Genomic DNA, 26,777 nt, shown 5'->3' on the forward strand with positions numbered 1-26,777 from the left:
CTTGTGAGACTCCCGGCAGCTCACAAGTCCCATCTCTTGGGTGGCTTTGCTGGTCTGAGAGCCCCCTGGTATTAGATGTTTTCACCCCTTCCTAGTGACAATGGCACCACGAGTGCAGGATTCAAGGGTCAGGAGGAGCAATAGGTAAGATGGGAATAGGCTAAGAAGGTCCTTAAAAACACAAATGAATGTGTCACGTCACAGGGAATAGGCAGTGAATGGTGCAGAGATGTGCCCAGTTCAAAACATGGACTAGGAAATGTGCTTTGCCACAGTGTGAGTGAATGAAAAAGGCCAGAGAAGAGAAGATTGCAGTAACTGAAACGGCATGTTTGTGACTCCTCCCGTCTCTTTATTTTATTCCTGACTGCTCCCCTGAGCAGGGTCCCCCAGACAGCACAAATGGAAACACAGGTCTTTGGAAACTGTGACCTGCTGTCACCACACAACATGGCTGGTGCAAACAGCAGCCACAGAGATGACTTGTGTGTGTGAGACAGCTGCCACGGGGAAGAAAAGAGCTTTCCACCTTCAGGTGGGCTTCTGACAAAGAGTAAATGGGTGGGAAGTAGCTGAAAGCAGAGGAGAAAATAAGACATAAAAACAAAACCAGGAATGTAGACAAAACAGGAGACACTGAGTAACAATTAGACTAATGTGAGATTAAGTATTTTTACTGTTCACACTGCGTGATTAAGTACTGTGAGATTTGATGACTCTGATTATCTACTCAGAAGTGTATTTACGTGTCTGTCAACAGCAAAATGACATGTTAGAAACAGAGGCTCACCTGCTCCACCTGTATCTGGTATGGAGTTTGCAGAGCATAGTTCAACAGTTTATCAGTCAAAATTTTAACAGTGAATTGTGTCTGAACTGAGCACACATGACTGATGCAATATTAACTGCTCAGCAGATTTTGTACACTGGATTTCAACAGCATGACTTCACTGGTATTATAGGCCTGGTTTCAGGTCACTGAAACCTGTCTGTCCCTTGGGGAGTCTGCTTGACTCGTTCATCAGAACCAGCTCAGAGGTCTGACACCAGCATGGTGTGGACCAGCTCAGGTGTGAATAAAGACACAAGGTTTGGTTATCTTATCCTCTAAATACCTGCAAGCCTGTGTCCTTGGGGTAAGAACTGACACTTTCCTGCCCGTTCCAGCTGACTGGTTCCACTTGGTTATACCTTTCAGAAGATAAATAAGGTGTCAGAGCTCATACACATGGATTCCTTGGTGTCTGGTGTCTCTGGAGGTTTCTTGGCAGTAAGTTTGTACCTCTCAGTGTGCCCATTAGTTGAGGTGAAGCCACACATAGAAGCCCAAATGTATTTTGGGCATATGGATTCATGTTTGTTTTCCCCTAAACATTTCTAAAGTATTTTTCACAGTGTTTGCTGGTAGTTGGTGCCAGCCTGAAGCCCGAGCATGTTTTCGTGCTAACTCCAGCTCCCTTTGAAATCCTCAAAACTTCTTAAACAAATTCCACTGGCTTTGCAAACTTTGGTTTCCAGTCCTAGGTTAAAGGTGGATTTTTTTGAAGTGTGAAAACAGTGTTTCCAGTCATACTTCAGAGCTATGTGAGTGGGGAGAAATGTACATTTTTCTGTGTGCTTGGTTTGAAGTTCATGATTTCATAATGAAAAATGGCTGAAGTTAGAAGGTTAATGGAAAGTCAGAGCCACAGCATTAACTCAGCAGGTAGCTTCCTCCCTCTTACCATCCTACTGAGAGCACACAAATGCCCTCCTGGCTGGAGGAAATAATTATTTGCATCACACATGTTGTTATTTTAAAACCCCACCAGAACACAGAGTAACTTGATAATGCAGTAATTCACAAGTTGAAGTATAACTAGATGGATAGAGCAATAAAACAGGGCAAAAAGACTAGGACAGGATGCTTGTCAGGTTGGTACTCTGATGCACTTTGGATTTGAACTTCAAGGGGCACTGTGCAGGAGAGTGTGAGACATGAGAAGACACATAATTGATAAGGACCTGTGCAATTCTAGGTTTTAAGCTAAAGCGCAAATTAGGAATTGTATAGGAACATCTGTGCCTGCATTTGTGTTGCATTCAGAATTGAGACATTCTGTAAATTTTATTCCAAATCCATCTCTTGAGAGATCGCCAGATCGCAGATGATAAGACCTGTGAGACTGTGTACATTCATCTAGAAATGAACTTCTAACCTCATCAGTTTGTGATGCTAATCACATCACCAGCTACTTTCCCAGCAGTTTCTTCATGTTGTGCTCAGCATCTATGAAGCACTGATACTCTTGCAATTTGTGACAAGACACGGGATTTATTGATGCCACATAAAGCTGAGGTAATGATAAAAAAGAGAAAGGGCTGATGACTGTTTCATGACGTATCATAAATGAATGCATCACTCCAGTTAAGCAGACAATAGGCAGGAGCGAGTGCTATAAAATCACACCCCTTGCTTCATAACTCCTTTTTTTTTCTGGGAGAAGCCGGGCATTGAGTCGCCTCAAAGGCTGAGCTGGAGAATACCTTCTCCCCACACATGCTTCACCCAGCTCAAAATTGAGAAACAAGATGTATTTGTTGCCCTAGGGTCCTTCAGCATCATCCTGACAAGCTTTATTGGCAGATGCTCTTTAAGCAGGATACAGCTTTCATTTACTAATTCAGCTTTATTTGTGGGGAGCAACACAGCTTTTAGCACAGCAGAGAAGGGGATGTTGCCAGAGTGCCCTGTGTCCATCATCACTAAGGCTGCATTTAGTACCATTTATTTTAGTCTTCATCTAATAGCTACCTTTCATTCTAAATACCTTGAATTAATTAGATGTATTGCTTAGGAAAAAATGAGTCACCACGTGTGACTTGTATGTGTGACTTGGCTGCATAAAATACTAGAAATCTATAGAACTGTAGCTTATAAGCCAATTGGTTAGAAAACATTTTCTTGAATGCCATGAAACAACCCACTTTTTCATACTGATTTCTTCTTAATGGTATGAATGAAAACAAGGAATTGACAAAAGAGAAATTTGCTATCATTGTCCTTTGAAGTACATTTATTAACTCTTGCTTCCAAAGTATTTTTATTCCCATTTCTGCTTCATCATGACTTGCAAAAAGTGAGTGGGCAGTGGTAAAACCTAGCTAAAATAATGGAAAAACAACCACGTCATTGCAATATTGCTCTTTAGCCCTACTGTTCCCACAGCTAGACATGCATTTATTTTACATTAAGGATTTGCTGTCTTTTAACACTAATTGCTGCTTATGACATTAATATTGTGCTTGTTGCTGTCTGAAATATTGGTGGTGTTAACCTCTGTGCTCTGCTGCAGGACAGTGCCACAGTGCCATATTTAAAAAACATAAATTCTTTCTGCAATGGTTATTAGCGATTTAAAACCATGGAAAGATTCCAGTCTTCCAGCCCTTCAGTGCCTATATCACCCTTAAAAATCTTTTAGATATATATTTTTAATATATTTAGCTATCTGAAGATACCCAGGAGGAAGTTTGAAAGCACTTTGATGCTTAGTTACTGTAGGAAGTTACTTGCATCATATGGTACCTAATAATCTTTAGAAGTCTGGTCCTTGGCTACTAATAGGGTGTTTTTAAAAATTACACTTCCAGGCCATAAGAAAAGAGGGTACTGCAGCTTAAAGTCCTCTTTTCTGGACAAGTGGCTGCAAGTATAGAGCTGGCTTCTGGTTTAAACTCCTCTGTTACATCTCCAAAGACACTCCAGAAACATTTGTGAATCCGGGTTTCTGTCTCCTAAAAATAGAAACCTATACATAGGGTCCCTATGCTCCACACTGATACATGTAGCAGGAATAAATGAACTTCACTATTTAATTTTTAATTAGACTCCCTTTATGATATCCTTTGTAAAACTGGGGAGATTAAGCTTCTCAAATTTATTCTCACCTGGTTAAAAACCAATTAGCTGTTTTACACAAGCAAAATGCATCCTTATTCACAAGGAGTTCTGCTAATTATATTGTTCTGGTTAAATGACTTTTCTGCCACTTGGTGTATTGAGTTCAAGTCTACTTTGGACTCTACAGTGATGCTGCCAAGACATGAATCCAGCCAACTGAGACCCCCAGCAGTCTTGCCTGATTAAAGATTCTAAGATACAGCCCAGCTGAATTGTTCCATGATTAATTCTGCCCATTGCTGGGAGGTTTTTTTCCTGTTCTCTCCCTCTACTTCTTTCCTGAAGACCACATTGTCTTGGTTTGAAAGGCAGGTGTCTGCTAAGGAACACACATGCAAAGCAAACCCAATAGCAGTGGAAGTAGAAGACGTATTTTTGTCCCTAGTATCTGGGAAGATTGAAAATGAACCAGGCTTGAACATCAGTACCCTTCACTTTGGCTTTGAAATGTCAGGTTCAGTTATGGAGGGCTGGAGCCGTGGTCTCCTCTGTCATTTCCCAGCTGTGCAGTGGAGCAGTGCCTGGACTTCCAGGAGTCCCACTGCTTTCACAAGTGTCAGGAGACGTGGATCTGCCTTTGAGTTCGGTTTTCTACGCTCTGTGATTGAGGACAGTAACTCAGAATGAACGTGGAGTGGCACAGTCTGTCCTCCGAGATCAATCCTCTGCTGTGCAGAGCTTTCCCACTTACTCTTTTATGGTACAGGGTGTCTGTGACTCACCCGAGGGCTATTGGCACTTCCCACAGGCGACTGGGGGAGCAGTCTTCTGTGTAGGAGTGTCCTAATACAGTGATGATGAAATGTGGAAACCTGCCTAGCCTCTTACTTATCCTTCTGTCTCAATAAATAAAGTCAATTGGCTTCCCAGTAGCCTGGTGGGAAGGAGGGGGTTTTCTGACAGGCTGCTGATGAGTTTGTCATGTGGTTTGTCCCGGCAGATCGAGTACTTGAGTCAGAGCCACTGCCCGGATGCCAGCTAAGGATTGCCCAGGAGCCTCAGGAGAGCTGTGCTCCAGCATCCCAGTCTGCCAGGCTTGCCTGCTCCCTGGACATGTGGCCCTGGGCCAGCCAGGTGGGCAGGGTGCAGGCAAGCACATCTGATGCACAGTGGCCCCAGCGACACAAGTACATTGAGACCTGATCAAGACGCAAACCCACACCTGCTAGGAGAAGCAAAGGGGTTATTATTGTACTCCCTGCACACATGGGGTCTCCAACCCATTTTGGAGGCATTTGCTGTTCCTCACTGTAGGAGACAGCTGCAGCTGGGCAAGTGTGACACTGTTGGCTGCTGGCATGGCACTGAGGAACTGTAATCTGCTTTAATTGTCACATGCACACCCAGACTGATGAGACTCAATCAAAGCTCATGATTTTCTCAGCTGACCAGCAACAACTGGCAGAGCTGAGCATGCTGAGGACGACTCAGCTTCATTGGGGGACAAGAAATTTATGTTCAGGCTGTCATTTGCGCTTGGTTGCCCATTTTCTTTTCCTGCTTCTTGTGGAGAAAATGTAGTTTTGAGGCATAAACCTCTTTGGATGTGACTGTAGAGCGCAGCCCTGCTTCCTGCTGTGAGGCAAAGTGTCTTTTTGGTTACATCAGAGTTTTCTGAGTACATAACCCATCTCTGCCTTTGTGCTGTTACTTGTCCTTATCATCAGCAGTTCAGCTGCACCTCACCCCTATGCATTAGCTTTTAGGGTAACCCAATAGATAAAGATGCTGTAAAAGTCACAGCTGGGAGTCCCAGCTCTGCCACATGTGGGTGACAGCTACATTTGTTCCCCATATCATGGAATTAAATACCTGGTTTTTATATCTTTCAACTCTGTACTTGTCTGGATAGGCATTTTTCCATGTTCCTGTGTAACTTACCTATGCAGGTGCGTGGGTGTTATAGCATTCACCCTTCAGCAGTATGTATTCAAACCAGTGAAGGAGATAATAGTAGACACCAACACCCCTGTGTCTGTGTCAAATGGGTATTTCACAGATGGCAGGGCTTTCTTTCAGAGGTGCAATGTCTGCTGCCAGGTTTCAGATAGAACTGGGTGTATGTGTACACACTGCACTCACCTGAGAGCCAGGAGGCCACACAGTGTTACACCAGTTACTCAGCTCTTCATTCACTGCAAACTAATAAGATCTCCTCGTTTTGTGAGGCAGAGTACAAGGATAGTTGCTCTGACTGCAGCCAGATCACCCTTCCGAGAGTGTCAGTCTTCCCGTTTTTCAGGGGTTTTGCCAACAGAGCCTGCTTTTATGTTCTTGAAACACTTCCAGAGCAACCCACCTCAGCCCAGGAGCTGCTCACCACCTTTAACTGCACGTGGCTCCTCGGTCTCCCAGGCGAGGGAGTGGGAATCAGCTTTAATTACTGGCTGCACATGTAAATCCATAGTCCTCCACACTACAGAAACAGGGCTGCTGCCAAGAACTAAAGGATGGTACACTGTTTTTGTCTGAGATAAATCCTTGCAGACACTGCTTTTATCTTTTTCACCTTTAATGATTAATTCATCATTAATATTTGTTTTGATGTGTTTCACATTAAACAGCCTGGAGGTTTTTGCTCAGGCTTTGCATGCCTTTTTGATTGCTGCCAGTTGGGATTCACCAATTAGAAACCATCATTCTCATAGTTTGGTCTGCTTCTGGTGGAAGATACTCAGGGATATTCCCGAAATGGCACTGACATGGTGATATTCCTGTTCTTGAATGGGCTGCCAGATCTGCATTCCAGAATACAAGCATTCCAGAAAGTTATCTGGACCTAGTCTTCCCACTAGAGTAGCAAGTTCTGGTAATAGAAGACCCAGAGCTTGAATTTCTTTCCCTTGAATGGCTGCTGAGCAGCATTCACCTGAAAATGCTTGAGACACGTGAGCACAAGGTCAGCACCTAACTCCAGGTGTGTGATCCAGGAATCATTCATGATTATTCTCAAAGTACCTATATTAATTTGTTATGTTTGCAAGGGGTTATAAAGTTCCATTGGTGCCTGGCAAAACCCCATGAATCTGTCCTGGAAACATTCAGCTTTTGTCTGAGCTCTGTTACGATCTGACTAGGAAGTATAACATGAGGTAGGGCAGGGATCAGAAATTGCAAGGTGTATGTGGGTAGGTGTTGCCACAGCCAGTTAATGCTACAGCTGATTAACTCCTGTGCTAGTTTGAAAACAAACCAGTGGGAGGCACCAAGTCAGAATAACAATTTAATGGGGAAAATTAAAGAAAAGGGAAAAAGAAAGACTGAAAGAAAATACTGGTTCAAACTGACAGAGTCAAGATACAACCTGAGTCCCTGTTAGGCAGGGTGGTGGTAGCAGTCTGGTAGAATGGTGGCTGCAGTTCTCTGAAGCGGTGATTCTGTAGAAAAAAGGGTCTGCTCCTCCTCAGAAAGTCCAGTGGTGGCTGTGTAGCTCCTGTCCTCTGGAAATCCAGTGGAAAGGTTGTCTCTGGTGTTCAGAGTCCCAGCTTATATCCACGATGGGATGCTTGGTTCCTCCCTCTGGATGGAGCATCTCACAATGGGGTAATGAGTCATGAGGCCAAGTGTTGATTAGGCTCATTAACAGAAGATAGTCCGGAGGGAGTTATCTCTGAGTCAGGCGGCAGGACAATGATGGGCCATTAACAGCAAGATAGTCTGGGGGGAGGAGGCAAGGAAACACTGCCCCACCTGATTTCAACAGCTCATGAGGATGGTAATAGAATATGCTGCAACCCAGGACACTCCACAGCTCAGGTTTCCAGCTGTAGAATGTCTCCAGCTTGACTTTATTACTCTGAAATCTCATGAGAACATTTTATGCACATGGTACATAAGGCTGGGATTTGCTGTAGAAGACATGCAGTGCTAGGGAGGAAAGGCCATTGAAATGGATGGAGATATTTCTGGCTCTTCACTCCTGAGTACAGGAGGTTATAGAGGTGATGGGTAGGATCTGGAAAATGAAATGGAGAGGGGTCAAGTTGTATAATCATGAGACAAAGTGTCCTGAGACCTCCCTGTCCTTTCTCCTCCACATGGGTCCCAGAGGAGGCAGCTGCACTGACAGCAGAATCACTCAGCATCCTGCTAAGATGCTGGATCAGGACAAATCCCATCCTGGCCCATTGCTTTGCATACAGAAAATTACATGCCTAATTGAAGTGTTAAGTTGTGAAAAAACTAAACTGGAAACCACGTTAATTTTAAAATCATCACCATGTTCTAAGGCTAATAGAAGTAGGTCTTTGGTGGGCATCCCTCTCCTGAATTTTGACTGTTCCTACTTCCTTCAGACACCTGCTCTGAGCCACTTGCTGCTTGCTACCAAGACTGGCGCTTTTTGTCACAGTCTGCTCTTCAGTCACAGCTGAGGGAAGGTTATGAAGTGACTCATCTCTCCATGTTTACCTTTGTGTACCATCTTCTAGGGCATTCAGGGTCTTTCTCTTCTAGCTGGTTTTCCAAAGCAGACCAAATTAATCTGACAGAAGCACAGCGATCTTAAAAATATTAGTGAAGAAATTAATTTACTTCCTGTGTTGTGAGCAGTGTGTGTTTTGAAGCCCCCATGTGACCACAAAGTTCAACTCCTTGTCCTTCCAGCCACAGAGATTTAACTAATTTGGCCAGGTAGTCAGCATATGGGCACTGAACTATCTGGCTTTGAGATGGAATTAGCTCTCCCTTGCCCAGTTGTTAGAGCAAGTGTGGGTGGGAACAAAAGGTGGTAGGAGATCAGAGGAGGTCGAGAAACACCGTCTGGCATGGGGACATAGCACCATTTCTATGTTTCAGCTCATAAAAATGAGCTCTCTTTTATTTTTAACGCAAGGGAATATTCAGTACTGAATCCAGCAAACCTCCTCCAGCTCTTTGGTATAGGCAAATTAAGGATATAACTTCAAAAAATGCCAGCAATCTTAAGTGTAGTAGGAGAGAAAAACCAGATATTTTGGCTTTTCAGACTCTGTAGAGCCACCTTTGCTGAGCAGCTGAGATCTGCCTGGTTTTGTTCACATCTCTGCTCTGTGTCTGAGCCGAGGCTTCTCTAAGTTTTACATTATTTGCATGTGTGTTTGTGAGTTAGAGGGAGACTGCTGCCCTGAGATGGTGGGGACCAACGCCCTTTCTGCAGCCGCAGAAGCCGTCACCACTGCTGGACCACGTTCTTGCTGGCTGCGGGGGGAGGACGTTGTGGGCGATATGGAACAGTAGAAATTAATGTCAGGGTCATTAAACCTTCCACCTTTCTTCTAAAGCTGTCTCCATGGTGCCCATTTCAGGGGAAGGTGGTTGACTTGGTGGCATCAATCTGGCAGCCTCTTACAATTTGGACCCTTGAAAATCAACTGGACACGTACGATGTGAGGCACCACACTCTCCTCCCTCCCTTTCATATCCCAAACATCAGCAATAGTGTGGCCAGCAGGACCAGGGCAGTGGCTGTCCCTCTGTATTCAGCACTGGTGAGGCTGCACCTCCAATCCTGGGGTCAGTTTTGGGCCCCTTGTCACAAGAATGGCACTGAGGTGAGGCAGTGCAAGGCCCATGCACAGAATCAATATTGGAAGGTTTTTTGGGAGCAGGAATGGTGGGAAGAGCTATGCTTCAGCCAGCCAGCCATTTCCAGGACAGCCACCAGTTTCCTTCCTCATACCAGCCCCTGCCATCTCACTCAGCCTCGTTCCCCTCTTAGCAGATTTGCCATGGTTTCTCCTTGAGATCAGGCTGGCTTGTTCCCATGCATCCTCACATCATTCTGAGCCATCATGAAGATTTTTTGGTAGTTTTCTTTCACGTGGAAAGCAATCTGATCTGATCACTCTCTGTGAACGTGTGTGAGACTATCCTACTATCTGTTGAAATTATTGACTCATTTCAAACAAATAAGACAGCTGAGCAGAGATAAGTTTTCAGTGTCCTCCAGAGCAGAAACTGTGATTTAAACACTTCCCTTGGCCAACTGGTGAATTCATCAACCCTCATGCTGCTGGCAAAACTCTCTCCAGGGTACGTGTGGGAATAATGAAACACTGATTCTCAAAGACATTTGGTTACTCAAAGCCACGAAACCTTACAGGTTCAGGCTTTGCTAGTTCTGGCTTTCACAAAATTATTTGTGCTTTCTTGTGGCATTTTGTCTGTGACATGTGCTGCTCATGGAGGTGCAGCATTACATGTCAGGTCTTGCAAATGTAACACTGACTTGGAAAGAGTTGTTGTGGGGGGAACCTGCCCTACTTTAGCAGCTCTCATGTTTGCCCAAGGTTTTTGTGTAGTACTCTTCTAACTGATCCTGCTTTTCAGTATTAAATATGATTGATGTTAATGTAAGTGATTCAGTTGTGGATTGTAGCTGGGGTGTTTCACATGCTCTCCTGGCAGATCAGCAGCCAAAGCAACAGCAAAATCTGGGTTCTCTGCTTTTATCAGTGCAGAGTGCAGCCCCTCTAATTAATGATCCAGGGCAGCATGCCGCAGGTTTAATGCCAGCTCTTTGGCCTCTGGTATGGTCAGGAGCCAGCAGAGATGTACAGAAAGCTCAGTCATTAAAGGATTTAGTTTCCCTTATTGTACATCAGCTTCCAAATTTTAATCCCTTGCTTCTTAAAAGCAATCTCCAGCCAAAGCCCATGGAATATATTGATTTTCAGATTTTTTTTGGCAAACATTGAAGTGAGTATTATCCATTAGAGCTAGATCTGGACCTATGGGGCCTTGTGCACTTCTCATGGCAGTGAGTAGGATGTGATGTCTCTGTGCCAGCCAGGAGCAAGGGAGGATTTTAGCATCACTGGGGTGCCATGCCATGTACTCATCACCACTCCAGCGCTGCAGCACAGCCCATTTGGCGTGATGGGAACTGCCATGCAGGGCCAAATACCACTCCTGGTCAAGTCAGATCTTGTTTCAGGGATGTCTTTCAGCCCCTTTGGAGCTGGATGTTTTTGTGTTTCAGCAGTAGCAGTCAGGGGAAAATGACAATTTCCCTATCAATGCAATGACTCCACAGCAAGCAAAGGGGGCCAGTCTGCGCTTGGGGCTCTGCTGCAGATCAAACACTCTTTCGTTAGCCCTTGTTTGCGCAGCTGCCATGCCCAGAAAACTCACTTGAGGTCCTTGGTTGCCCAGTTCAGTTTGCTCCTTTAAATCTTGTCTGGCCATGTGTTAAAATATTGCTCAAGTGCAACATTGCCTTCATTCTTTTGTGTTGTTGATACTTTGTAAGAGCACATGGCAGAGTCATAGACTGAAAGTCTGGAGGGGAAGCTTGATAATTTTACATGGTTGCATCGAGCCCCGAGGTTTCTGTCTGCCTGAGGCACAGCATCCAACCCAGGGCTGCTCTGAACAGGGGGAATCCATCCTTCCTTTTCATAGTTTCTTTCTTATACTAAACTTTTCATAGTTTCTTACCAGGGTTAATCCATCTTTATGTTTTCTTTGTACACTTCAGTTTCCCTGAGTCTCACTCCTAGATTTATTTTCCTCTTCTTTTTCCCACGGATTGCAGCATCTCATGAGCCTTGTAGGGTGAAAAGTCCTGAGTCTAAAAAAGAATTAGCCTCTCTTTATTTGTAATTTTATTTCTAGACATCTTCATTCTGTCTAATGGCCTCAGAATATTTCTGAAATTGAACAAAGCAGTGGTGGCTGGAGGTGGCACCTGCCCTTTGTGCCACAGATGGAGGAATTTTGGGGACACATCGGAATGTAGGACATGCAAGCAGCATATGGAGTTTGCCAGGACGGAGCAGGAGCATCAGGAAAAATAGCAAATGTGATGAAAGGGAGGTTGAAAAGGTGGTAAGGGCAATTTTCCTTAGTTCATATCAATTTGCGTAATCATATCTAATTTGCTTTAAGCAAGTCCATGCTTTGATGTTCACTTTCAGGGCTTTTTTTCTTTCTTTGGAAACAAGTAATGAGAAATGATGTCATCCCAGTTCATGTCCATGTCCCATCTGATACAGCCATATTATTGCACCATCACGTACCCCAGAAGCATCAATGAGTTGCTTTGTGCAGAGTTAATCTGGCAGATTTATCTATTGCAGTGTGGGAGCCACATATTGGGAAGGGAGGAGTCTGGAGAGGGAGGACAGAAGGAAGAGAAGGGCTACAGAGAAGTGGGGTTAAGATTCTGTCACTGGGATGGGAAGGAGAAGGAATTGAAGCAATATGGCCCACTGATTAAGATATTACTCTGGGATTGAGGAATCTTGGCCCTCTCTGCTCCATTCTCTCTTGTGATTACAGAAAAACTTAGAGTTTTTCTGCACAATGCTTCCCCTTCTGTAAAGTGAGAGCAGCACCTTTTAAAATAATAGATCCTGTCAGGTCTTGAGGAGATCATACAGTCCAGTATTTCTGCAGGGCTGCGTGCAGGCATTTGGAGGCTTAGCAGAATGAATCCTCTGAACCTTTAAGACTCACTTGGTGCTCCTAGAGGGGGATAAAAGTGGAGTTAATTAGCCCATCCCCAAATCCTTCCTGATCCGCGACCAGCAAGTAGCTGCCACTTCACAGTGCTTTTCTTGGCTCTTGATGTACCCAAGCTTCTCTGCAAACCAGAAGTGAGTGTCTGCCTGTTACTCACATGTCTGGCACTGTTGATCTGCTAGCAGAGTAGTGGGACAGATTTACCCGATCCCCATTGGACTTTGTGGTGCCAACAAAACCTTGTGATGATGCCACACCCGTTTGCCCAAACCCCAGTGTATTATTGAAATGAACATTGTTCATCCTTGAAGGATTAATTATTGTGTATCAAGGCTGTAAGGGATTGCTTGCTTATGCTTTAAAGGGAAGAAAGCAGCACATGAATTTCTGTGTGAATTTCTGGAGTGAGTGGCAGAGGAGCTGCTGCTGGTGGCAGTGACCTCTGCTGGGAAGTCCACAGCTGGTCTGGTCCAGCTCCAGCAACACAACCCCCAAAATTCTCTGAACTGTGGCCTTCACCCCAAGTAATCTCCATGTTGCTGATTTTTAAATTTTGAATTCCATTTTCCTTTTAATAGCTTGTCATTTGAGAGTTCCTCTGAGTAGAGAAATGCTGTTCAGGACAAGCTGCTTAATTTGCAGGTGTGCGATGTGCACTTTGCCATGGATATTAAACACTGCACAACACCACGACTGAGGCCTTCCTGGTCTTGAGGAGGCTGAGAGAAAGGGGAGAAAAATGCCTCCTCCCCTTCTCATCCTGCCCCCGGAGTGCAGCAGCCACCAGCAGCTGGGGTGACTGGTAGGCACAGACATCACCTCCCAAAGGGACATCATGCTCCAAATGCCATCATCCCTATGAGACACTACTCTTCGTGTCCTTTGGGGGTGATTCAGCTTCCTCAGCTGTCTTCTCCCAGATTACACTTCGTATTTGCTGTCTTCCCACATGCTTACGTCCTGCGTCTGATTTCAGAGAGGGGCAGATGCATCTGATTGCAGAGGACCCCGCGGGGGTGGGACTAAACCTTTTCTCCCCCCTTCTCTGCAGCACTGAGCAGGTTTATCCGCCCTCCCTCCGAGAGCACAGGGCGCGGTTCGCATTTGGTTTGCAAATGAGGGAGGGGAGAGGGTCTTGCGGCAGCCCCAGCGCTCAGCGTTGCATCCCCGATGAGCTCTTTCCTGGCTTCTGCCCCCCGGCTGTTCGCCGTGGGTGACCATGTGTGTGATGGTGAGGGGTTGCTGCAGCTGTCCCAGACGGGGTTGGTTAGGCTGCTCTGGGGAACCTCTGAGGTTCTCAAAAACAGAAATGCAAAGCATTAGTGAAAACCGTATCGCAGACTAAACTGGGGGCTTTAAACATTATGGCAGATTGTTTGTGTTAAACTGCCATCATCCTGATGGTAGGAGGAGCACAAAGGGTCATGTGAATATGCGTTGGTGCATAAAGAAAAATGGAAAAATAGATATAATAATTTTCATTTAAAATTACTAATTGCTTGAAATATCATTTCTTACGTACCTTCAACTAAGCTAAACAGGGCAAACCTGCCCTTGCCCTATCTAACCCTTAAGGGACTGGGCACTAGACCTGCACAACAAAATAAATGCTTCCAAGCACTTGCTGTGTAAAGCCAAGTGGGTGATGTATTGGTTTCCTGTTGCAAGTACTAAGAATTTAATTTGGGATGCAGCCTACCTGGAAATTCTGCTGAAGTATCATGGGATTTTCCAGCCATTTGGATAGAATGAAGAGCCAAGTCATGTATTTGTTGCTCTAACATCTCACAGTGCATTATATTTGAGTTTGCGTATTGTTGATCTTAAATTTCCTGTGTGTGAAAGTCCTTGCACGAACACAGCTTTTGATGACTGATTAGGGGCATAAATTCAGGTCAGTCATAACCTTTCCAGTGAATTCAGAGGAAATTGAATTAGTCTGCATGCTTACAGGAAAGATCCTGCTGGGCACAAGGGACTTTCTGCTCTCCACATCACCACACAGGTGTTAGGACGCTTGTGACCATAAAGGATAAGGTCCTGACACATGATTAAGCATCTTAATTAACCTACTTGAACCTAGAAACATGCAGAGAGTTTTGCATTTGCTGATAGTGCATGTTTACTTTCCTTCTGAACATACCCATCTGTTGCTTAATGTGTGGCCTCTTAGAATTTTCCATCTTTCTCTTGCTCTTAAAATATTGTCTGCAATTGCTGTAATTAATATTCTGCCCTGGGGTTGTACTGGGGTAGTCTCTTCAGGGTTTGCACAAGTTAAATATATCCTTTGCAAATTTATTTGTAAACATTTAAGGAACAAACCCATAGAGGCATTGCTGAAGTAGCTAATTAGATGTGTGCTTGTAGAGATGATTTTTCTCTTTAAAGCTAGCATTTTGGCAAGGGCTTGGTGGGAATGGTGAGGATACAGAAAAGCCATGAAGGCTCTTGGAGCTGTTGCACACAGTGCTTAATAATGCTGCAGGGAAATTTTGGGCATCGAGACCAGGCTTAAAATCAGAGCAGCACGAATTTGGTGGGGAGTGTGAGGCTGTCATATGGCTGCTGATTCCCTGTGCCAGCTTCTCCATGGGCTCAGATCCCTGCTTGCTCCCGAGCAGCCAGCACCCTGCCTCTGTGACTCCCTTGCACCCTGCAGCAAAGGTGTCCTGAGAATTCCCTGTCACACCTTTTCACTCTGAGGAAAGTGTCCCTTGCACCCTGCATTCTCAGCTGTCCTGAGAATTCAGCCTCCAACCAACCATCTTCGTTCATCTGGCACAGGAACTGTAAACCTCTGATGCCTCAGATACTTAACCCTTACACATTTTGGCTTCAGAGACGATTGAAAGAAATTTCTCTGAATAATGACTGTGTTCTGGGCTGTGAAGCACTTTGGACGGTTTACTTTTGTTGAAAGGGCCCAAAAGATTATCTAGTTCCAATCCCCCTGCCTTGGGCAGGGAGACCTTCCATTAGATCAGGTTGCTCAGAGCCCCATCCAATCCAGCCTTGAACACTTCCAGGGATGAGACATCTGAAACTTCCCTGAACAGCTTCTGCCAGTGCCTCACCACACTCTGAGTAAAGAATTTTTTCCAAATATCTAATCCAAACCTACGCTCTTTCAGTTAAAAGCCATTATCCCTGCAGTTCTATCACTGCATGTCCTTGCAAAAAGTTTATGATGTTGAATAAAACACTGACAAGTAGTATGTAGTTAAAAATAGCTTTATGTTTTGCAGTCATGTGAAAAAAAAATTAAATCACTATTTCATCTTATCTTACCTTGTGTTTTTTCAGGATCAAGCATGAAAATATAGTTGCCCTGGAAGACATCTATGAGAGCCCGAACCATTTATATCTGGTCATGCAGTTGTAAGTACTGAACCTAATGAAGTTTTTGTGTTAAAATTGCCAACTCTTCTTGTTCTGAGTTTGTCCTTTAACCTGAAAGATGGGATATGTGAGACATATTTGTCTTGTGTGCTACAGACTGCAAAATCCCTGGAGAATGGTCAAAACCAAATCTCCAGTTATGATGTGCTGGGTTGTTGTGAAATTGGGAATTAAATTGTTTTGTGACTAGTCTCACCCAAATCAAACCAGAGTGGTTTTGTGAGATCACTTCAAAAAAAGAGCAGAACAGACAGACAGGGCAGTGGAAGTAAATTACAGCTGAGAAAAGCCAGATGTGCCATAGGGAAGCCTGGAGCATCTGATAGAGGCAGCTCTGGGGTTAAATACCTCAGCCCTGGGGAAAAATGCTGGTCCCTTGTCTGTTGGTAAGGTCCAGGCATGATGATGTCCTCAGAAGTTGTTGTGCTGGCATTGTGGGGAGAATAGTGTCCTGTAAATTTTTAGTGTGTTTTTGTAGCCCTACATTTCAATCCCAAGTGCTGCAAAAGGACTTGCACAGGATAATGTTGTAAAAATTCCAACAAACCAGCTGGATTGTGGGAAGTACCAATTTTGTGATAAGTTGATTTACAAATCCTTGGTTTTGTTTAATCTCTTTAAAAAAATAGATGGATATTATTCCTACTTATTATTAGCTTGTTTAATGTAGCGTAACCATCACTTTTATAAAATCCTTGCATCCGGATATTTGGGTTATCTGAAGTGTAGTTCTGTAATCAGAGGTGACACTGTTTGTATCTTGGTATAAATTTCTACTTGATCACTATTCAACACTTACTAGGGAATTATCCTTCCTGTTATAGCTGTACTAGTAAACCCAGCCAATTAATTTTCCAAAGGCCAAACATTTAGCTGCTCCAGAGGGCCACAGGTTCACTGATGCCCTCTGGGGTGAGATGCCCAGCTGAAGCCAGAGGCAGGAGCTCATCAGCAGCGTTTGAGGTGGCAGCTCCAAGCAGTGCCCAGCTCCAACAAAGAGCTGTGCCTTGTGTTACAAGATAGATCAAGAGCATTAAACTGAATGCAGGGAATAATCTTTCTGCACTTTTTTGGGAAAGGGCTGGGTTATCCCAAGGTGGAGAGGACAAGGCCAGGTACTCACCCTCATCTCTGTGGATGTTACATGAAGGATGATGCAACCTCTGCACTGCTTCTGAATTTTCATCAATAGTAGGGCTTGGGATCAATTGATATCAAGAGTTGGGTGGCAACAGTGCAAGGTCCAGGAGGCTCAAAATCCATTCTGCATGCCTCCTTTCATGGATTCCTGTTTGAAAGAAGGCATGTTTAGACAATCTCTTGTTGCCACGGTAACACTAACTTGTTGATACAATAGCTATGAACCATTGCACAGCATGAAGTATCTTATCTATTTGTTTACATTTCTGCCTTGATTATTATTAGATTCCTTGTGGGTTTTTCAGCTTCTCATCTTTGTGTATGTCTCCTAAACAATTTCTCCTAATTTTGTCTACATTTAAAACTTGGGTTCTGTGAAGCAGAAGGGGTTCTGATCAAGCAGCTTTGAGAAAGCCACATTTCAATTGCAGAAAAGAGGGGGTAAAATCGGGGCCACTCAAAGATCAGTATCATGAACACAAAAGATCTCAAATCCATATGCCCTTCTCCCTGGGTCATTGCTTGCTAAGTGGTATCTAGCTAATACTTTCCAAGGATTATTTTGTGGTGTGGACAGCATTTTCATTACCAGCCTTCCAAGCACTCCGTTATGTTGTGGAAAATTCACATTACAGCCCCTGAGCATCTTGCACCACCTCTGTGGGAAAAGGCTTTTGAAGGCAGACCAAGCCTGCCTGTTTATGTTTGTCCTTGAGTACATCTACTTTTACATGAAAGCCATGCTTGTTAGCAGGCCAACTTGAAGGATAAATATCACACCTCATTTATTCTGTCAAAGATATGGGCAAGTAAAGGTCTCAGTGTTTGTGCTGGACTTGAAAAGAAGGGAGGTTAAGAGGCAGCTGTCCATGTCTACTTGACACTTAATTTGTTCCTGCCAGTCCCCCTTGGGAGCTCTTCCCAGGGTTACGTAGCTGTTGGTGAATCTGCCCTGTATGTTTCCTGGCTTGTTCATGGGGAAATAAGATCTCTGACTTTGGTTTCACCACCTTGTTCTCACATATATTGTGCACAAGCCATCACAGAGCTGTTCAAACTGACCCAATCCTTTTAGTCCTTCTTAGACCAGAAGTCCAGTTTGGAGATTCCTGGATTCGACAACTTGGAATTTCATGTGCTGTCTCAAGGGGTTATACTGTTCCTTAGAAAGGGCTGGGCTGGACTATTTCTTCTTTCTTTATTTTCCCAAAATGCAAGATATTCCAACCCAGTGCCTCTAAGTTTGGCAAGGTTGTGGGCAACTCCTTGCTGTCTTTCACTCCCAACAGTATTGCTCAGCTGTGGTATGAGGTGGTTACTGGTGCAGCTGCAAAGCAGAACACAAATGTAGGATAATCACTGCCTCTCCTGTGATGACTCTGCCAACATTTTGCAGGCACTATAGAAAAATACTGCAGAGCATTTGTTGTATTTCCGTGAGGATGATGTGCTTTCCAACCAAGAAAACATCTGCTCCTTCCCAAACTTAGATTTCCTATAGTACTGTTAAGACCTACACAGGCAACAAAGACAAAAAACTAAAATGAAACTCTTAAAGTTCCATTCCTTCTGGATGCTGGGTGAGACTTCCCCAGAGGATATTATAGAAGACAGGGGGGAATAAATTGCTTTCAGAAATAGTTTTATTGAACTATTTTGGTATAGTAGTGAGCTCTGTTAATGAGCAGTTATAGGATTTTTGGTTGCTGTTGGTGCCATTTGGTAAGAATTACCCTACTGTATCTTCTCAGTGATCTGCCTTATTTCAGTATAGGGAAAGATCTTGATAATCTGTTGTAGTTGGTAATGTCAGATACTTATGTTTCATTAGCATAATCAGCCTCTTTGGGTATTGAGGATTCATTTTCTGCATGCTAGAAAATCATGCATAAAAATGGATTTAGAGAAGCATGTGGAATCTTAGAATCATCTAGGTTGGAAAAGTCCACAAAGATCATCGAGTCCAACCATTAACCTGTCACTGCCAATCCCACCACTAAGCCATGTCCCCAAGTGCCACATCTAACATCTTAAGTTCCTCCAGAGATGGTGACTCCACCACTTTCCTGTGTAGCCTGTTCCTGTGCTTGACAACCCTTTCAGTGAAGAAATTTTTCCTAATAATCCAATCTAAATGTCTTTTCTGCCTGAGTTTTGCAGGTCCATTTGCAAATACCATTTCTGGCTATGCTGCCTGGGCAGATCAGAGCAGATGCCCAAGGCTGGGCTCTGACTTCATCTCTATTGTTCACCTGCACTGAAGCGTGAAACAGCAGAGTTTGGTTTCCCTGAGAATTTTGCGTAACCTACACTAGTCAAAGCCACAGGACCTGGGGCTATTGCTTCTCCAAAAGATATGGGACCATGTTAAAAATCAATTAAGACAGTAATTTCCTTGTTCTCCTCCATCCATCCATCCATCCATCCATCCATCCATCCATCCATCCATCTTTGCTTAAAATATGTAGGAACTTAACATTTTTACTATCTCTTCTGTCAAAGTTGGTTGAAGTTCACCCAGTGGGTCAGAAATTACTAAGGGCTAGCAAGTTGGGGTGGAGAGTTATTGTGTCACTGCCTTTGGAAAACAAGCTGAAAATGGGTCTAAAACGCACCTCCAAAATATATGGAGCAGCCTGGGGAAGTGTGTAGCTAGATAAGTGATGGTCAAAGCTGAAGACCCACCTCTGAGTTTCATTGTAATTTTTTGCAGAGTCAGGAATATTGACAACTCCAGAGGAATTCCTATTAATACTAGGATTTAGTTAAAGAAAGTGAAAACCCTAGTGCCTGTCTGGTATAGTGCTCCACCTCTTTGGGGCATCTGTGATCTGATTTCCTTGGCAAGGCTGCTTTACGTAGATCCTGTCAGCTGCTGTTTCTGGTTCTCCAAAGAAACCAGAGTATTTTCCCTGTGTGATGTCTTTTGAAGCTTTGGCATCTCTGCTGAGAACAAGTTTTTAGGGTGAATACCCTGTTTGACCCAACCCTGAAGTACTTCTCCTTACCTTTGCAAAAAAACCCTGCCCAAGCTGAGCCTAAACCCCCAACCTTGAAGTTTTTCCAGCTTGGTCTCTTAACTCTGCTGAATTATTCAGATGATTTCCATCACAGAAGAGCTGAGATGACGGAGGCTCCTTCCTGCCGGGTGCAAGTCACGCACTGAGGAACGCCCTGCCCACAAGTTTGCAGGCTCAGAGTCCCAGTGTCCCATTCCTGCTGTTTATCAGCTCTGCCCTGCCACACACAAGCGCCTTCCAACCCTGCCAATGCCTTGGAGGCAGCTCAAACAGGCAGGTACCCACCGGTGGTAAAATCTGCACAAGTTTTTGTTATTACCGGAACTACTCTCCTTGTGATTTTGCCTTTCAACAGTATGATTTCCTAGCAAGTAAGCAGAGTGCTAAGCTGTGATTAAGTGCTGAATTCACTTTGTTTTTTGAAAGCCCAGTGTCTGAGTGCACTCTGAGAGCAGCCGAGCATGAGCTGTGTATGTAAGTGACATTTCAGTGAAAACACTCAGCCTCCAAGAAAAACAACAGACAATGGAAGGAAGCGCTGTGTTTGCCAGGTTCCTTACGGAGTCTAGCAAGGACTCGGTGTGTTACAAAACAGCGATCTGCACGCCAAGCCGCTATCACATCAGGATGCTAATTAAAGCAAAACACAGATCTGCCACACCACATTCCTTAGGTGAGGCTTGTTCCCCTACTTGGGGGGTTTTATGTAAGCTTTATGCAGAAGACAGAAGGAAATCTCTCTGTAATCACGATGGAATTTATATCATAGACCCAAAGAATGGTTTTGGTTTGAAGGGACCTTAAAGATCATGTAGTTCCAACCCCCCGCTCTGGGCAGGGACACCTTCCACTAGACCAGGTTGCTCAAAGCCCCATCCAGCCTGGCCTTAAACACTTACAGGGATGAGATATCCACAACTTCTCTGGTTAGCCTGTTCCAGGGCCTTACCAATGGATGATAAAAGCTTACTAGGTTTTTCAGGAGCAGAAAACACCTGTGTCCAAACATCTGAGAGGCCCCATCAGCAGCACTTTTCTCTAAGGATAGTGAGTTTGTTATTGTTAGTAGTAGTAATGCCAGTAATGGTAACAAGAGAAACACCACTAGGAATGACGAACACTGGAGTTGATGACTGTGTGGGAGGGATTCAGTTTGTTTCATGGTACAGGATGGGACATCAGCTGCACACCCACAGACTCTGCTCTTCTTTGTTTCCAGTACTACTGGCTTGGCTGGGGTGTCTCAAAAGCGTCAGCCTGGTTTAGTGCCTGACGTCCATTGAAAATACACTGAGTATGGATCAAAAGGCTTGGATCCCCTGCTTCCTGCACCTCCTTTTGCTGCACAGGAGTAAGATTATTATTATATATGCATGTGGCAGATGGATCTTGTGGTTTATTGGCTAGGACACTTAATGGATGGGCCAGGGAAAGACCTGTTCTCAATTTGTGGTCAAACAAATAAGCATGAATTTTACAGTAATCAGTTATTGAATAAATTGTACACTTGGTTTTAGTGGGGTTTTTGAGCAAATGCTACATAAAAACTGCAGTACCAAGAAGGCTGATGCACATCTGGGCAAACCAGGATGGAGTCTGTGAGGTGCCAAGGGAGCTTTGCTCTGACTTTGCGTCACAGCTGAGCAGAAACTTAGGGGCTCTAGTTAGGCAAGGCTTCATTTCCACACATCTTATGGAGCGAAACAGTATTTGGGCAAAGCAACCTTTGTGAGTCTGCAGTGGAACAAGATAAGTGTGGAAAAAAGTCTTTTGCTGCTTTTGTGGACAAGAAGTTCTCAAACTGAGGGGACTGCGCTGCATAGAAGGCACAGCTCTCCAAGGATGAATCCAGCTGGCGAAGAGGGAAAGCAAAGTGGGACAGCAGCAACAGGATTGAGCACATGTGACACAACTGGGCCTGTCACGCCATGACTGTGGGAGAAGCGCTCAGGAAAATTAATCCTAGGCCCATCACAGCCTTCAGCATGACCATACTGCACATATGGGCCCAAACTGCAGAGCTGGGATATTGGATTTTGAAATTGCCCTTATTACTTAGGCATGGAAAATACAAGTTTTGGTTCCAGCCTGTTTCTAGTGGTTACAGAAGTCAGAGTATGTTCTGTTAGTACAGCTAAAAAAAAAATTAAGCCTTATCAAAATTTCCGAAGGCATATTGACTAAACAACACAGGCAACCCTGCTAAAAGGCTAAAGGAGTCAATCTCAGTGTACTTTAGTACTTTCCCACTTGAGCTTTGCAAGCTGCTGACTACATCATAAACTAGCCCTTGGCATCATGCCCCTGGGAACTTGGTAGCAGTTATTAATCCAGCATCAATTTAACATCTTTTCCTTTGTGGAAAAAAAGATTATTCCATCAGTTGGGTTACACTGGTCAATGTTAAATATGAAGGACGATCTCCCCTTCTCCAGTGGCTGAGAGGTTATAAGAGGACTAGGAAAGATTAATGTCAGGGTAGAGATCAGAGTGTGGCCAAATTTATTGGTAATAGATCAATAGACCACAGATTGACCTCCAGAATGGCTTTTAGACACCTGCAACTGTGTGGATTCTTTTTGATCCTGAAAGTGTGAATGTGCTCATTGGCTAGTCCTACCTGCCCTCAGCACTTTTGGTTTTTCTTCTTGTTTTTTTCTGGCTATGGCAGAATTTTTGGCAACTCCTAGTACCCGTGTCTCCTCCAAACACGGCACCTTTTCCTGGGAATGGCACTGAGCAGCAGTCATGTTGCTTCCTTGTGCTTCAGCTGTGGTTGAGAGCAGGCATTTGAGAGTCCCTGGGCAACAGTCTAGTCCTCCTACAGCAACAGAGGAATGGTGAGAGTCTTCTTCACCTTGGAGACTACAAAAGACTTTCTTGTGATGATTTCCACTTAGAATATTTTGTCACTTTCGACAGGTGGAGACAATTGTCAACATCCTTGTTCCAAAGCTTGCTCTTGTTATTGTTACCTTAGTCAAAACATACCAGTAAGGACTCATTAGCAAGGCAACACTAAGGGTTTGGGGATTTTTTTTAATCAAAGTGCCATGCTACTCCTGATGGAGAGTGATTATCTTTTTTCCCTACAGCCTTGTGAATAAAGAGGAAATGGAGAAAAATTTTCTCATTTTCATTGAACAGACAGCATTGTAACATTGTTTGCTTTTACAGAAATGTGAACAGTTCAGATGAAAATGGATTTTTTCTTTTGAGATATCTATTGTTGCAAAGCTGCTGTTGTCAATAAAGAAAACAAGAGGTTTGGCCAAAATTCAAAATAAACCTTGTTCTAATGTATTAATTTTTATAGTTACAGAAAGATTTGAAGGCCTCATAAATCTGCTTGTTTTCCTATGCTGGTGATTACAATAAACAAGTACTTTCTGAGGGTTATTTGATGTAATGTTCACTCCCCAGCAAGGGCTGGTGCCAAATCCTTCAGGTGACAGTACGTGCTTTGATTGATTTTTTTTTTTTAACATCAGTAGGTTTTGGCATCATCGACTTGAGTTTCTTCCTTCAGCCCAGCAGCAGTTCCCTCACTAAGTCCCCATTTAGGGCTCTCTTGCAGCTGGGCATGGGGGTGTATGTGCCTGTATTGTACAGCTTGGTCTGGAACAGGCAATTGATGGGGCAGCAGTACATATCTGCCAGTAATCCTGTATAATATCACTGCTTCCCTGAGAGCAGGAGTGAGGCTTTTCTCTCCAAACAGCAGGAAGGTGGCTATTTAGAGCCCTAGCAATTTTCTTTCCATTTTGTTGGCTTGGGATAAGCATCTCCTTCCTTTCATGCTTTGCCCAGAAGTTTCATTGCTAGTTACTTGATGTTCACGTAGTCACTGAATGAGTCTTTTAGATTTAGTTCTGCTTCTTTCAGTTCCTGGTAATTTACACTGTGGTGCACCAAAGTCAGTTAAGTAGCTGGTGTTTAGTTCAGGGGCTTTGCAACAAAGCATATAATAAATGTTAAATCCATAAATGCCACAGTGTGAGAATTCATTATGATACAGTAGGATCTCTCTCAGGCATGATGTGGAGTCATTCTGATTAAATGGTTACACTCGTTTAAACGGAAAAGGCCTTTCATAACAACCTGGAAAGCTCTGAAGTGAAATAACACAGCATTGAAGCAAGATGCAAAATGAACGTGGGCATTCCCAAGTCCATTCTTTTAATGGAAAACATTATTAAAAGTTTCCTTCTGGAGGAGGGTTTACAGGCTGTGGTGAAAGGGACGGTAGGAGGCTGATGACTGTTACATGTCAGTGTGTTCCAGAAGACATTCTATGATTTTGTGGCAGAAAAATAGGTTCAATTTCCTAAGCATGCTCATGCCTCAGCTCCAGCCTCTGTTCTAGGTTATGCAGTCAGGTAGGTGACTCTGGTTAAGAGTCTGTAAGTGACTCCAGAGTCAGTGCTGGGTTAACTTGCAGCTACATGTGCATTGCATTACCCAGACTCTGTGTACAAATTCCAGAAGAGCCCACTAAGCAGGTGATGATGGAGCATCGTCCTCCCATCCACATTCACACTGAAAGAAAAGATGTCTCACTAAACATTTTGTCTATATTGCCCCAAAAACTCTACATAGGGTGTATTTTTAGGCTGATTCGTACAGATTTCTGTGGCCGGCTGGGGGTTGTGGCCTTAAACAGGAGAGTGTAAAACCTAGAATTTTTAGTGGAAATACAGGCTGCTGTTTGAAACCCTGTTTTGACTTCCTTTTGCAGTACTGTGGTTATCTCCTCTTACAGAAACTATTTTCATAGGACTGCAGAAGTACTTGCCATAGGTTTCTGCTTTAAACATTGTCCCTGGAAAATTATTCAGTGGAAAATGAATGTGGAGGATTTTGTGTTTTTCTTTTTTTTTTTTCCCCCTGAAACAGTGGTTAGGTCTGCTGTAGCCAAACTTTTACTTTTTTAAGCATTTTATAGAAAAAGAAAATACTGTTGCTGGTGAAGCCTTTCTTTGATGCATTTATAGAACATGTGCTCATTTCATTCTGATTCATGCCACATGGTTATATCTTAGCCTGTAAAGGCCATTTTTTCCTCTTAAATTGGAGGAAGAGTGTGTTCAGAGACCCAAGTATTTATGTCATCTTTTCCCTTCTCCAAGACAAAATTCCCATTTGGCCTGTGTGATCCTGGCTTAGCAGTAAAAGGCTTTTAGTTCTCCTAGTTCCGAAGATGGTTTGGAGGAGTTTGGTGTTTATTCTGTCTGATTATTCTGTTGGCAGGGAGCATTTAACCACTCTGTAATTCTATTTTCTTCATCCCTAATTGATTATACTCTAAGGAGCACTGATATCCTTGAGTGAGATGTAGTGGAGCCTTTAAGTGTCCATATGTCCCTGAGGAAAGGAGATACCATTCTCCAAAATGCATTGTAAAGAAAGAGTTGGAAATACAGTTTGAAATCCGCTGAAAGAGAGCTGAGATTTTAAGACCTACATTAACATAAACAGAGGCAGCATTACTAAAAACTGGGCTTGGCATCCGTGATATTAAAAATCAGGTAGAAAATTAAAATTCATGCAACTATTTCTCTCTGCCTTAGGGTTTTTACCATGAAAACTTTGCTGTGAGTCTCTTGCAGATCCAGAAAAGGGGTTATTCCTTTAGGAGAAAACAGAGCTAAGCATCCATTTTGCCATGACTATGATGCTCCTTTTTGTGAGGTGGTGTCAGATATACTGAATGCTAAAATTCATGGTCACCCTGCTGCAAAACATTACCCAGTGCCGTGACATAGGAGAGGTGTAACCATAATTAAGCAATGCTGAGCAGAGAAGAGAGAAATTACCTTGCTCTGATTGCTCACCAGGCTTATCTGCAGGAATATTTATCTTGCTGCAGCCCAGGGTCTTTCCTGTCCATTAAGGCTTGTTTTCCTATAAGCATGGGGCAAGATCACTTGCAGAAAGTGCTCCTGACATTTTGCTTCTTGGGGCTGAAGACTCCCTGCCAGAAACTTTTAAATCTGCTCTTTTCAGATGCTTTTGCAGCTGTATTTGCTGTAGAGAGGTTTTGCTTCCCATTGGTGCTGTCCTGCCTTGTCAGAAGGGTGGCAAGGGAAATGTAGGTTAGCTCTCTGCCACTGAAGATTGTGTCACCGCCTGAAATGTATTTTAAAAGGCAAATTTCCTACGGAAAGGCATTTTATTTTGCACTCTCTTCCTCCACAACTTAACGTGGTTGCAGCTGGAATCCCTTTCCTTGCTTTTGACAAGTGACCGCTGTCAGAAGAGCCATGGCAGCTCCTGGAAACAACATGTGGGAACATTTTGGGGAAAGACCGTTCCTCTGATGTGTATGGGCATTTATTTATAATGGAATGGAAGTGAGGAGTGCTTGTGACATGTGCGGGAGAGCTCATGCCTACAGACAGGAGCAGGCAGAGTTGCTGCTGGAAGATGGAGAGAGCTGCTTTTGAAGAGTCTCTCCTTTAATCCTGGTCCCACCTGAGCTGAAATAACTCAAGAAATTTGCTACTACCTTCATGGCTGTGTATGTTTGAAAGTTTGGAGCAAAAAGGCAAAAGTTTGCACAACACCACAAGTAAAAACGTGGGAAGAAAAGGAAAAATAGCAAAATAACTGATGAGCTGCTGTCTGTTAGCTGAAGGTCTAGAGCTTCTCTCTGGCCTGAATTTCCTTGGAGCATGCTGTGAAATGTGGCCAAGTGATAGTCATGTAATAGATTTTCACCTGTAGCTGAGCTTTCCTGAGCACTGCTCTCAGCCCGCTCCACTTGTGTGCATCTTCATCAAGGGGTTCTTCCTGCACAAGGTGTGTCAGGGATAGTGGCAGAGGAG

At 43.8% G+C, this 26,777-nt stretch overlaps 1 protein-coding gene across 3 annotated transcripts in view; it reads left to right on the forward strand.

Moving 5' to 3' along the window:
• Window positions 1–26,777, forward strand: part of CAMK1D (calcium/calmodulin dependent protein kinase ID) — a 210,877-nt gene that overhangs the window by 111,655 nt on the left and 72,445 nt on the right. For all 3 annotated transcript variants that reach the window (XM_042053008.1, XM_042053016.1, XM_042053027.1), the window contains exon 3: window positions 15,695–15,769. In XM_042053008.1, coding sequence (XP_041908942.1) covers window positions 15,695–15,769 — 75 coding nt within the window. The remainder of the gene's footprint in view (window positions 1–15,694; window positions 15,770–26,777) is intronic.

Source organism: Corvus kubaryi, unplaced genomic scaffold, assembly GCF_017639235.1.
Source record: "Corvus kubaryi isolate FWS band 111438036 unplaced genomic scaffold, C.kubaryi_AGA036_p1.0 135, whole genome shotgun sequence".
In the NCBI taxonomy this organism is placed as follows: Eukaryota; Metazoa; Chordata; class Aves; order Passeriformes; family Corvidae; genus Corvus; species Corvus kubaryi.